The 14,728-nt window shown below is 34.8% G+C and overlaps 1 protein-coding gene across 3 annotated transcripts in view; it reads left to right on the top strand.

Moving 5' to 3' along the window:
- Window positions 1-267: 267 nt before the first annotated feature.
- Window positions 268-14,728, top strand: part of LOC115210814 (heterogeneous nuclear ribonucleoprotein R) — a 51,106-nt gene continuing 36,645 nt past the window's right edge. Inside the window, exons 1-2 of one of the 3 annotated variants that reach the window (XM_029779560.2) lie at window positions 268-546; window positions 9,786-9,966. In XM_029779560.2, the coding sequence (XP_029635420.1) occupies window positions 9,786-9,966 (181 nt within the window). In that variant the 5' untranslated portion in view covers window positions 268-546. Of the gene's footprint in view, window positions 547-5,961; window positions 6,167-9,006; window positions 9,027-9,785; window positions 9,967-14,728 lie in introns of those variants that run through there. The other 2 variants (XM_029779561.2, XM_036502204.1) reach the window with 2 other exon arrangements.

Below are 14,728 nucleotides of genomic sequence, written 5' to 3' on the forward strand. Positions count from 1 at the left end.
CTTCTAAGAAAAGCTGTGACCTTATGTCTGTATTAAAAAACACATGTACGTATGTATATATATTTGTGTACAGGATTGATATATCTATAGACATAATTACATATATGTATCCATATATTTAAATGTGTGGTATGTGTGTGTATGTATGTGCCTTTGTGTGTGTGTATTCTGGTGTCCAGAAAAAAAAAAAGAAAAACTACTTCGGTTCGTGGCTAAATCGCCCATGTCATTACATTTGAAAGACCCGTATCCATGCGGTAGTGCGCATGCCTGAACCTCATCATTACGAAAGAGAGGAGACGGTCGTTGTTTGAAAACATTTATATATACATATATATATATATATTTATATATATATGTATATATAAATATAATTATATATACACATACATACACACACACGCGCTTATACATATCTATTTCCTGTGTCTTCTCTCTCTCTCCCTCTCTCTTTCTCTGTCCTCTCTTTATTTCGCGTCTTCAGTTTTTGGGGTCACCCCCCTTCGTTTATTTACCAAAATAGCTGTTAAACCCCCTAATTGAAAGGTACGTGCTAATGCTATACTAATTACAATTTTAATTCATTAATTTATATATTAGTATATACATGTATAGTATAAACATACACACACGCATATATATATCGATAGTAAACATCAGTCACTTTGGATTCTCGTAAACCTATGTATTACACCACGATGCAATATTCGATTTTATATTTTATATATATATATATATACAATGTATGTTTTGAATCTCTATCAAATGACCGGCTAAATTAACGTATTTTCTTCGTACATCGTATCTCTTCCTCGTGTCCCTCCGTTTTTTTTTTTTTTACCGATCTCGATAACTTAAAATAAGATCGTATGCATATATATATAACCTTTGATTTGGTCACTAATGAGATTATATTTCACAAATTTGATACGAATTTATTTGTGTAGTGTGTGTATTAGCCTTTGCTATTGAACTTAATAATTTAATTAGACATGGAGATTATATGTATTTATGTTAGTACAATGAGATGAATTATTCTCTGTAATCACAGATAGACTAGGGGTCTTTCTCTCCTACTTATCGCATCTAGTCAGTCACCCTCTGTTCCAGTAATTTCAAATTTTCCTCCAAATTTTCTCGTTCAGTCATCATCAGTTAAGCACTCGATGCCTCTCCAATATCTTCCTACTTCTAAACGATCAACATTGTTTATATATCTCCCGCCTTTTCATTTTTTAGCTATATTTTTTTCGTTGTCGTTGTATCTACCTATTGATCGGGCTGTTTATCGATCCAATTGGTTATCATTCTAACGATTCAGCTAGCAAACCACCTATCGATCCAACTGGCTAACTCCCTACTTGTTTGTATTTAGATCTAACTATATTTGTCTAGCTATTAATCTATCTAGTTTATTATGCCTATATTTCGATCGAGTTATCTATGTTTCTAGCTATATTTACTCTATTTATATTGCTCTATGTACACTATTGTCCTCAGAATTCAACGAAGATCCATACTTCTTTCTCTTCTGCCATTTTCTCCTACAAGAAAGAAATATTTAGCTTTTAAAACAATATGGCTTTAAATACATATTTGTAAAGACACACATACATCAATATATGAATGCATATATATATATATATATATATATATATATATACCCACAGTTGCTTTCAGAGTAAGGAGAATTTACTCACGAAGAGAAGAGAGGCAATATATATATATATATATATATATATAATATATATATATATAATATATATATATAATGTGAGTGTGTGTGCACTCACAAATATAAACAAACATATATCTCCGTATCTTAAAACACTAGGTTTTTTTTTCATTAGATATTGATGGATATTTATGTATGTGTGCGTGTGTGTCGACCCGGAAGTTTTGTGGCGGCAAAATGTCTTTAACGTTTCTGTTGGTAAAGTTGTAGCCCTAGCCCAGTTCTAACTGAGCAGGCTTTTGATCATAAGTTTTCTAGCCAAGATCACCACCATCTTTGGTATTTCATTATCCACTATGTTCCTTTCTTCTTAAAACTGTAGGGTGAATGTTCTTTAATCGAGAATCAGTATTTCTAACAGGTCGATACACTACTTAGAGGCCGTTGCTCTCTTGTGCTTGTAGAGGTAATAGTGATGATATACTAATTCTCATGTCTTTTACCTACCTCACCCAACTCCTTCAACATTCTAATTTTAGTGAAGTTTCCTTAAACTCACGCAAGACCCAACCACCATCTCCCACATTCTTCTCGGTTAATAACTATCTTACTGCCTACCACCACCGGCGATATATTGTGTAAGGTGTACTCATTGCTCTTGCCGCTAAAATACAGTGACCTCATTCTTCGACTTGCTTCTCGTCTCTTATCTTGTCTTCACCACATTTATTCAGTTGGTTTTAACTACTACTACTTTGCCAACAAAGCCAAATCTCGATCTGAAATAGCTCACAAATCTCCTCAATCACCTTTCTGTGAAATAAAAAAGAAGGAAGCCAGGTTGATAGGTTGTTTTCATAAAGAGTAGCCCAAAATGTAACTTAAAGACTACAAGGATTTATTTGTTCGGTTCGTCATAATTTCAGTTTGGTGCCCCAGTTCTCTTTGAATTTGTTTACTCGTAACTTTCTAAAAAATGCATATTTTTAATGAAATCTCACTTCTTTTGGGAACGTAGATTACAATTATTGCGGTAACATGAAAAAAAAATGCTTTTGGAGTTTTGTATTATTCCTCGACCTTTAAATATGACATTCTACCGAAATAGGTTTTGGAGAGTTGGTCGTGGGGGGGTGGGGTAATCCAAAACACCTGTACAATTATATTTTTTTCAAAATTTAATCAAAATAATCCTAAGCTGCAATCTCGAAAATCCATCTCTGACAAATTTCGTTAGATATTGTTCAGAAAGTTATGAATCGCAGTTGGGCACCAAACTGTAATCATGCTGATGGGTTCTAATTTCTTTTTTAAATTTAATATGATGTTTAATAGATTCTTATCTTTAAATGCTAGAGGTAGCAAATATCCCTAATTTATTATAAGGCAAAGAAACGGAAAAAATAAGTAGTGTGATCCGCTAGTTTAGTCCCATCTGGTAACCCTTAAAGGAAGGGTAACATTGAACTCTAGATATAGATATACAGAAACACTGGGTGGTCACAACTAGAACATTTTTTATCCATAGATCGGGGCAAGCTTGGGTCTTTGAAACGCAATGTGAGCGCTTTATAACTAATGCCACCTGCTTTGGATTACCTGATACAAAACATCTTTTAAAGTAATCTAAGTTAAACCTTCCATCAAATTTCATATTAATTGATGTTCCAAACACCAACAGCTTCATAATGGCAGTTATTGTACTAAATTCGCTATTTTTTTTAAATAACTGAAGTAGTGTAAATCACCATAAATCAGGGTTTCTGTTTAGCCTCTCGTCTCTCCATCGTCGTTGATTACGGTGATATACTGTGATATTGTCTCTTACAAATTTGTGTTGGGGTTAAGTCGTAACTTTCTTCCTGTAGTTGTTTAGCCCTAAGTCAGCTTTAATCGAACAGACCTGTCTGGACAAAAGTATTCCATTTGTGAGGGACTCTATGTTATACAATAAATCCTTTTTAAAAACTGCATGGTGATTTGAGAGATTTCTAACGGATCGAGGCTCTTGTAACTAAAATAGAAAACATGGTTTGAACTGTCATTGGATAATATTGGTTAGTTCCAGTCAACTACTAGAAATGATTTGATTGATTGTTCTTATTGGAAAACTATTAATCATACTACCATTCCACCTAAAGTTGGGCCTATATTCAATGGGGTTGCATCTTCGAATTTCTTTCACCGATCGTGTCAACTTTTTCCGATTTTTTTCTCCTTAAATCTTCGGGTTATTGTTGTTTTGAACATTTGAGATTCAATATCTGCGAACTGTTGTTATTATTTCAGTCAGACACTAATTAAGATGAGGAAGTATTTAAGCTGTGGTATGTATTTTTGTATTTGAATCGTATACAAATATATCTAGTTTGTATTTGATGCGTGTAAATATGGGGTTACATTTTCGTCTTAAAGTGAAACTGAAACAGCAGCGTTTATATTTTCTAATCGTTAAACAGCAAATGTTTTCAAATACACACAAAATCTTTGTAAAGGGATCTCCATCGGTTTCATTTAACTGGATTACCTGCTCGCTGAATTGGCGTGGAGGTGGTTGAACATTCTATAGGCACATGTATCCTTAATGTAACTATTTTCGAGTAGAATCATCTTGGTACAGTGTGTTGATAAGGCCCACATCTGCGCGATTGTTAAGCGAACTTTCAAACCTTTCGATCATGTAAATTGCTTGCTTAACTGTGACAAGTTTCTGATTTAAAAAATTTAAATATATACAATTTGTAATTTCCGAATCTTCGATGCTTAAAACAAAGTCAAAGACCGCATTTATTGCTTTTTAGAAGGACATAAAAACTTTGAGGGTTAAACGAATAACTTGTTTTCTCTTGATACACGCTGAACCTGGTAGAAATAGCAACTAAATTTTAATTTAAACCTACCGTCTTAAAAATGGAAGCACACATGGATTATCTAATATAATCTTTGGTATTCAAATGCCTGGGTGTGGCGTAGGGTGATGAAGACGTTGAATCGATCGAGTGGACCAGGTTTAGAAACTTAACCTGTTTCTTCATAACTAAGATAAACTCGGTACACACACGTGCTTTCATAGATTAAAGATTTGTTAGTTGTTTGAGATCAACTATACCCCTCCCCCCACCTCTGCCCTACTAGCTCTTGAATTCCGTTTTCAAATGTATGAAATCTATATTTTATATTTTTCTCTATTTTAGAATAAGTAAAACTACTATAACTTCCTTTAGTTGTTTAGTCCCTGGTCAGCTTTAATCGAGCAGATCTATCTGGACAAAAGTATTCCATTTGTGAAGGACTCTTTATTATACAATAAATCCTTTTTAAAAACTGCATGGTGATTTGAGAGATTTCTAACGGATCGAGCGACTTCGTAGAAGCTCTCGTTGTTTCTCATGCTATTTTTGAAATGATTTAGCTTAATAAATATGTGTGTATACATACATGCGCACGCGCGAAAGACAGGACATTCAACTCGGAAGGCCTTGACCGTGATGGCTCAGACAAACATACATACACAGTCATCGGGAAGTGTGTATTAATTTTCTTGGTGTTTGTACAGGAATGGATTTATGGGAGGTGCTCGCTTGTTATTTGATATTGATCGGATCCAATAGATAGGAAAGAAGATAGTTTATATTATATTTTTAAGAGGGTTATTAATTTTTCTTATCTCATTGCAGTTGTATCTTGCCGAGCACACACACATACAAGTATGTTTGTGTTCTTTTTATTTTCTAATGAGCATTATAGAAATATGGAAGTTGTTTTTAGTGTTAGGCATATGTACATATACTGAAGTGAAAGTAACACCCACACTATATATGTTTGTGTGTGTATGCATATTATATTCATCTATCTATCTACCTTATATATATATAATGATGGCGGGAAACGTGACATCAGAAATAACGAAACTGAAGAAGACAAAATGTCTGGCTTGATTTGAATATAGCGGGATGGCGTCGAAGTTGGGGTGGTAGGGCATTGATATACAGAGAGATGGCAGAGTTAGAAGAAATGTGCAACTGCTACAATTGGGTCAGTACCGCCATTGGCTTGTACATTGTATCATAGTATGCACTCTCTTCCTATCTCTCTCTCCCTCTCTTCGCATACACACACACTCGAACGCACGTGTATTTTTCGTTGCTAAATTGTCAGTTACATAGTTGCAACTTTATGTAGCTGCTGCTATTTTTACATGCTTTGTATGAGGATTTGCTTGTGTGTTGAAGTGTAGCTGTGTGCGTGCATATATATATATATAATATATATATATATACATTCATATATAGTGTGTCTATACGTGCACAGGTATGGTTTTATTAGGCCTCAGATCGCCTCTGGTCGAAACAGAACTGTGATATCAAAGTGTTCCAGCTGTGACCATTTTGTGTTCTTGCACATCCAGGACTGCAGTGTCTTTTCAGTGGACTGTGATTTAATGGAAATTTGTTAGCTGTTAATTCTAGCTGGTCAATCGACCACGTAAAGGTTTGTTGGTTCCTATTATTCATATGTATACGTGTGAATTTATAGGGTGTGTGTATACATACGTACATATATATTTGTATATTTATGTGTGTGTGTGTATATATATATATATATAAAGAGAGATAGAGAGAGACATGCAGAACGGTAAAATAAATAACAGACTGAGTATTTGAATCGATTTAATTTGCTGAAAACTCTTGAAGGCAGTGCTCCACCATGGCCTCGGTTCATAGATTGAAATCAAGGAAGAAAATTATCTCTGTATACTCAACAATGCATATGAAGTTTGTAATCCCCAACCACTTTGTATCTTGTATAATTAACCCCTTCTCCTTCTAAGTATATAGGCAAATCTTAAGCTAACCGAAGTGGGGAGATGTACTGAATGAGTATACTGAGAAATAAATTGTAAGTGAATTCAATTGTCTCTTAATCGGAGAGAGAGAGAAAAAAAAAAAAAACAAAGAAAAGGGGAAAATCTATTAGTAATAATTTTAAGCGATCGTCAAAGATTATAAATAGCTTTTTGTTATGACTTGTTATTTCTTAATTACTCAATGTCATGACAGTTCCATTCGCCCACCTCTGTGACCTACTTTTGATTTGTCTATCGATTACGCCACCCTAAAAGATACCCTGCTATTTTTTTTCTTTTCTTTTTTCCATTAGGTCTTACACCTTTGTGTGTATGTATTTTGTTTTCGTCTGGTTGGGGAGGTAGCAAATGCCTCCATATGTTTTCAAGACAAAATTATTGTTTTTAAATGTGTATGTGTGTGTGCATATGTCTCCTACATATCTGGATGTATATTTATGTTACTTATAAATCCATTGGCCGTGGTTTAGTTGTGTTTAAAACAAAAGTATGTCTCTACATTCTGAGTCGAAATCCCACCGAGGTCAACTTAGCCGTTTTTTTCCTTCCTTGTTCAATAAAATCAGTATCCGGTTACAAAGAACTGGTGTCATTATGATTTACTCTTGTATTACTATCGTCATATTCCAATAAGTGAAACAAGGAAAATAATGAAAATATGTATTAAGACAAATGTTCTTTTCGTGGTATATATGCATATCCTTGCTTGGGGAATGTTAAGAAAAGGAGGGTTGGTGGTAGGGAGGTATTTTCCCAGTAGAAGGTTATGTAAATATAAATACAGGGTGTCTAGTTGTAGTTTCACAGCATTAAAATGTATGAGAAATAAATCTTTTGAAAAGGACACTTTCTGTTGTTGCATGTAGCCTTCCCGAATGAATGTAACACCCTAAGTAAACTTAAGCGGAATGAAGTGTTATGCACCCTTGTATATTTTTATCAGCTTTGAACTCATGATGTGTGAAAAAGTAGTCTCAATTTTTAACCATTCAGCCAGTCAGCTTTAAAAAAAAAGATCCATAACTTGGACTTAACCACAAAGTGTTATTGTTGCCCAGCCTATTAGAAAAATCAACAATATCTACTTCAAATTACATCCTGTTCTTTTGAAAGGACACTAGTCCTTAATAGACAGTGTTTGAAAAAAGGTCAGATAGTCATGGTTGGGATGCCTTTGATCATATGTCTGCCGGATTACGGCCAATGTAGGGTTAAGCATTTATTTTTTGGGATATTGTGTGATTTGATTATTTTAGTCAAGATGATGATGTGACAATTATTATCGTTATATTTAGTGTCATATTTTCAAACCTTTTCTCAAATGAGTTCGTCTGTTCTACATTTGATTTTTTGTCACTCAGTGGTGTTTGTGTAGATGTATGTAGAAATAAAGAAACTTATATTTTATATGTCAGGGTTTTAGTCAGAGTAAGCTTTTCCTAGCTGGTGATGCACAGCCTAAGTACCTGCAAGAAAAATAGGGAAACTGGAGATTTAATCCAGATAGTTTCCAACAGTGAACTAAAAGTTGCTAAAGAAAAATTTAAAAAGTGTTTTAATGTATTATGCTTTTGCCAATACTGAAGGTTGAGTTTCAGCAAAGTAAAAAGAATTGTTTAAATAAAAGATGAAAAAATGTAGATAAGTAAATTGGAGGATGAAAATCTCATTTTTTTCCTCTTTTTCTCAGGATCCTCTCTTTTTCACTGTCTCTGACATGTTGATTTTCTCTCTGCATTTTAAAGTAATAATTATTGCTGTTTTAGAATTTTCTCTTTGGTATGTATTTGTAGAACTTAAAAGTTAAATTCCTACATACAGAGGAGAATTATATTTGTGCGTGACAGAATGGCAAAAGTAATGATGTCACCAAAATAATTTGGATATGTGCTAAGATAAGAAATACTGGTGCCAAGGTTACATCATTTTGGTAGATGCTGTTTTTGGTTACCACTGTTTCTTAAGCTAATTTTAGTTAAGGTGTGTTTGTAATTATATGTGGTAGGTCTGAAAATAGCAAAAATGCCAACAAGTGCTGAAAGTTTCTTTGTATGTGCCAGCTGATGATTTCTTCAAATGTTTGATGAGGTTATTGTACTTAGAACCAAAACTATTCCTCTTTCTTCCTCCCTCAACTTCTTAAACTGTTTCCTATGTTTTTTTTTGCTTATTTTTTATTCTTTTACCACTGGACAGTAAATCACACCCTGCTAACTGAATAGTGTACTTTACTTTCTTATTACTACACTTAACCTGGTGAGTACCACAGCATAGTACCATATAGGAATACTACTAAAGAATTTGTCTTTTTAGAGTAAGTCAGTTTGGTGGCTATCCCACTTCAAGCTTTGGACATCCCAAAGGGAATTTCACTGAATTGTACTCTTTTTTATTGACTCATTGGCCTGATTATAACTGAAGACACAGTACAGTGTAGACAACTTTGTAAAACCACCAACTTTTCATCTGTTTGCCTGGGATCTTGTAAGTGTGCCTGTGTCTAAAAGGGCTGTTACCTCTTTACCAAATTGAAAAAAAATTGTCCCCTGTGTTTCTCTCTTCCTGTGTCATGCTTCAACACTATTAACCTCACCTTGTTATCACTGTCTCACAGTGATGAGTGAAAAGTCTACTCAATAATTTCTAATAAGAGCTAATTAAAAGACCATTGTTATACATACTCCCAAACATGCCTCTTACTATTTAATAATTCCAAAGCATCATAATATTTTTCATACTGTCTTGACATGCTTCATGCTTGTGTAAGAATAGCTTCTTTTTTACTAGGAAAGGCATGAGAGTCACCATTTCTCCTATTCCTCCTTAAGCATTATTATCATCTTGTGTTTAGTTGCATTCCTTTTTGTTCTGAGTTAAAATCTCTCTGGAAATAGACTTGTCCTCTTTCTTTGGATTTGATCAAATGTGTATCAGCCAAGTACTGACATAAAATCTCATCAACAAAGCCCTCCCTATGAATGTGTTGCCTTTTGCCTATGACAGAAGTCCTCATTATTCAACTACTTCTCATCCTTCCAGCATCAGATAAAGTATCAGTCAAGTACTGGGGTTGATTTAATTGACTAAATTTTGGCCCAGTGCCTGTAAAAAGTATTGTGGATAGCAGAGAATATGATGATGTTTCAATATGTATTCTGTTTTTGTTATTAGGTTGTTTTGCAGACTGTATTGATTTGTTGTTGTTTTTTTCTTTCTCTCTTCTTTTCTCTTGTTAAATATTAGATGGCTGAAAATGGACAGGAAGAAGTAGATCCATCATTGGAAGATCAACTTTTAGCTGAGGACGAAGCTGAAGAATCTACAGAAACCATGGAGAATGGTCACTCTGACGATTATCAAAAATTAATCGATCATGGAATCGATAAGAAAGTAGCTGATGAATTGATTAAAATTTACAAAACTGGTGAGTTACTTACTACTTCTTTTAGTTTTTGTAGTTATTATTGTTACACATTTAACATGAACACCATGAAAACTGCTATTAATGTAGTGACAAGGAAACCTGATGAGAGTATTAAAAAATAATAAATATTACATTTATTCTTATAGGAAAGCAAACTTTTATGTAAGTGTGCGTGTGTGTGTATTAATTGGGTTTATATTTCTAGACGTAAAGAATTTGTGCTATCTTAATTAGGAGTACTCCGTCAGTTATGACGACGAGGGTCCCAGCTGATACTATCAATGGAAAAGTTAGCTTGTGAAATTAATGTGCAAGTGGCTGAGCACTCCACAGACACATGTACCCTTAACATAGTTCTCAGGGAGATTCAGTGTGACACACAGTGTGGAAAGTCCAGCCCTTTGAAATACAGGTACTACTCATTTTTGCCAGCTAAGTGGACTGGAGCAACGTGAAAATAAAGGACACGACGTGTTGCCGGGAATTGAAGTCACAACCTTACAATCATGGGCCGAATGCCCTAACCACTAAGCCATGCGCCTTCATGCTATCTTAATTAAATTACATATGACAAACAGCCATAGAATATAAACACATTTGTTTATCGTTGTACCATAATATATATCTATCCGTTTGTTGATCTATTTCATCATCATAATCATTTAACAGCCATATTCCATGCTGACATGGGTTAAACGGTTTGAGAGGGAACTGGAAAGCCAGAGGGCTGCATCAGGTTCCTGTCTGATGTGGCATAGTTTCTATGGATGGCTGCCTTTCCTAACATCGTGTGTGTGCGTGGTATGAAGGCGCATGGCTCAGTGGTTAGAGCATCACGCTTATGATTGTGAGGTTGTGAGTTCAATTCCTGGGCCGGGCTGTGTGTTGTGTTCGTGAGCAAGACTCTATATTTCACGTTGCTCCAGTTAACTCAGTTGTAGAAATGAGTTGCGACATCACTGGTGCCAAGCTGTATTGGCCTTTGCCTTTCCCTTGGATTACATCAGTAGTGTGGAGAGGGGAGGCTGGTATGCATGGGCGACTGCTGGCCTTCCACAAACAACCTTGCCCGGACTTGTGCCACGGAAAGTAACTTTCTAGGTGCAGTCCCTTGGTCATTCATGACTGAAGCGGGTCTCCAATATATATATGTGCGCGTGTGTGTGTATATATATATATATGTAGTTACATATATATCTTTGTACCATAATATAAAATATATTCACATTTGGGTATACATAATATATTATGGGAGAAAAAGTAGTAAGTATATGTAAAAGACTTTTATTCATTCATTTGAAACTAGAGTCACTCTACCACTTGCCAATTTCTCATATTGTATAATGTTTCAAATGACAAAAAGGTGAACCTTTTGTCCCCCTACAGAAACTCTGAGTGATGGATTGAATCATCAGTTGGTACACAGACTTAATGGATTTTAAACCAATTAACTCAGCCATAGTACTTATTTTTTATTTTAAGTTTGGTACTTATAGAATATTTTTATATGAGATGGCAAAGTGACAGAATTTAAACAAACCTACACCAATGGTCAAACAGCAAAGCACAGTCATGATGCACACACAGACACGCACAACATGGTTTCAATTTCTTAACCACACACCCATCCCTATATATATAATTGAAGAGCTTTTGCACAGCTTCCATCTACTAAATTCACTTGCAAGGTATTGGTCATTTGGGTGCTATGGAGGAAAGCACTTGTTCAAGGTACTGCACAATGGAACACAACCCAAGACCATGTAGTTGAAGAAAAGCAAATTTATTTACTCAGCTGTGCCTGCACTTTGTATATATTTATGATTTGCAGGTATGCATGTGTGATTAAAAGTTATAGTCTGATATCGCTTCTTATATTGAAGTCTTGGGTTGATCAGTATCCTGTGGATGTAGTTGTGTTTACAGAAACTCTTCAAAAACCTATCATACGTCTCTATGTATCTGTGTTTGTGTATTTTAACACACCTAGTTGTAAAAGGAATGATGCTTCAAACTATTAACTTAGTATTTTAACAAATATATTCTGTTACGATAAGTACTAGAGCAGATATGAATGATTGTCCAACTGGATATGAAGTTCACTTTATATTTAGCCTGATTGAATAGGAACCTGAAATTAGTATATCTAAATGTGAGGTGACAACTGCAATAACATAAACAACCCTCACCCCTCAGCATCAAGTACTTTTTTTGAACTCCTTGCCTGTGTACCTGTGTAGATTATGTAATATTATATATATATATATATATTAATTTATATACGTATATATAGTCTTTTATTGTTTTATACATTTCGACCGAGAGGGTGTGGCCATGCTTGGGCTCCTAACCACATGGTTTCAGGTTCAGTCCTACTGCATGGGAACTTGGGTGAGTGTTTTCTGCTATATCCTTGGGCTGACCAAATCCTTGTGAGTGGATTTGGTTGACAGAAATTGAAAGAAGTCTGTCATATATATGTGTGTGTTTGTCTTCCCTTCACTGCTTGACAACCAATGCCCCTGTAACTTAGCGGTTCAGTAAAAGAGACCAATAGAATAAGTACTGGGCTTAAGAAAATGAGTACAGTGCTTGATTTGTTCAGCTAAAACCCTTCAAGGCAGTGCTCCAGCATGGCCACAGTCAAATGACAAATAAGTAAATGGATAAAAGAATATATATATATAAATATACACACACACATACTTTTTCTGCATTGTGCTTAACACTGGGAGATAGCTTGTGAACATTGTTGTCTGGCCCATCTACAGTTGACTGTAGTTTACAATCAATTATCTTTGGCTGAAATCTTTATCCGTTTGAACAGTAAAGTAAAACCCAGTATATTTATAATTATAAACAAATTTGTTGGTTTGTTTTTAATTGAATGCTGATCTAAAATCAGATAATACTTCCTCTCAAATCAATACCTCTGCTTCATTTAAGATTGATTCTTAGATATCTGTATTAAATATCTGAGATGTTTTCTGGGGTTTTCTATTTCACTTTATTTCTGTCTTTTCCTCCAGATAATGAAGTAACTTTTTTCTTTTTCTTTTTTTAATTGTAGAAATAAATTATTACATTAATTAGGAACTTCTTTTAGCTAGCTAGAAAGACGACATGAAGTTGCTCAGCCTGCTAAAAATACTAACTAAATCTCTCTAAATCATCTCTACCATCTTAAAAAGTGGAAACAGAAAATATAAACTCATGGATGCATTGTAACAAAAACAGACAAAACAAAAAAAAAATATGATGTAGTAGTCATGACTGCCATGCCTTTAATCTGTCTGCTCAATTAACATCAATCTGAGGCTGAACAACAGCTACATGTTATTTTTCTTTCTCTTGTTCTGCAAATGAATTATGGCAGTGCCTTTAACAAATGTGTGCCCTTCCCTTTCGCATTCAGATTGCTCTGTCAAATTTAATATTTATTCACATTGCTTTGAATTAATCATGCATTATCTCATAGCTTTGAGATTTCAATGATGTGATTGTTTATTTTTAGAATGACTTTGTGGGGTAAGTGTAAAAAGCCAGATCTGGCAGGTTTGAACATAAAACAAGTAGATTTGAGCTGGATATGGCTAGTTTAAATACTAAAGGGTTATTAAACCTGCTACTGATCCATAGAAGTAAGGTACTGGTTTTACAGGTGACCCTGGCTGGCCATGTGGTCAGTAGGTCACTGGAACTCTTCTAATCTACCTGTTGTAGTTATTCAGGTGGATGATGAACTTAAATTATCATCCATTTTGTAAACATGCAGGTCACTGATCATATTGTAACTTCCTTCCACCAGACTTATAGGCCCTACAATGGGTCAGGGATGTGATGCTACTACCTTTTCACTTTTGGCTTAGCCATGAAAAAAGATCCTCTAAATTTCTGACTTTATTAAAATAGATGTACAAAGCATTTTCACAGTTTCAATTTATAGCTTCAGTCAGTTATTCTTCAGTAGGCTTATAGTCCATAAGGAGGCAATTTAACTCTAAAACCTACAGATGCAGCAATCATTCTATCACGTTGTTGGGAAGTCTGAAGTCAGCTCAATTGAGCAGACTCCATTGATCATAGAATTAGGCAGGCATGGGCATGGCTATGTGTTAAGAAATTCACTTCTCGGCTGTATGGTTTCATGTTCAATAACACTGTGTCATCCTCTGCTATGGCTCCATTTCTCAGATATGTGCATATGTCTGTGTGAATATTTCCAGTATATGCTACACATGGAAAAGTGCTGAGCTACAGTGTTGTTTCTTGACATTCCTTGTTTATAGATTGTCCATTTACTTGAAAAAGAGGTAAAGTTTAATGGCAGGAAGGGCATCCAACTGTAAAACAATACCTCAGTAATGTGTGTGAGACCCATGTAAGTATGGAAAAATGAATGAAAAATGAACAAGCTAGGTTAAGCGCTAAAGATATACTAAAGAATATACTGCATTCCAACATGCAGCAGTTTATCAATTGTAGCAGTGTGCATTGCACATTCTTCTGTTGACTATCCTGCTCATTTTGTTAGAACTTCATCAGCTTATTGATGGTCCAGCAGTAGCTAACTTTTCTTTATTGTGAATTTGCAGCCCCAAAATTTATAACTACAGACTTACATAGGAATTTGTTGAGGGATAAATTTGACTTCTGTAAGATAGAATAATTGTCAAAATAATTCTTGATGTTTTATAGGCACAGAAGTGGCTGTGTGGTAAGTAGCTTGCTTACAAACCACATGGTTCTGGGTTCAGTCCCA

This window comes from Octopus sinensis, linkage group LG4 (genome assembly GCF_006345805.1).
Source record: "Octopus sinensis linkage group LG4, ASM634580v1, whole genome shotgun sequence".
In the NCBI taxonomy this organism is placed as follows: domain Eukaryota; kingdom Metazoa; phylum Mollusca; class Cephalopoda; order Octopoda; family Octopodidae; genus Octopus; species Octopus sinensis.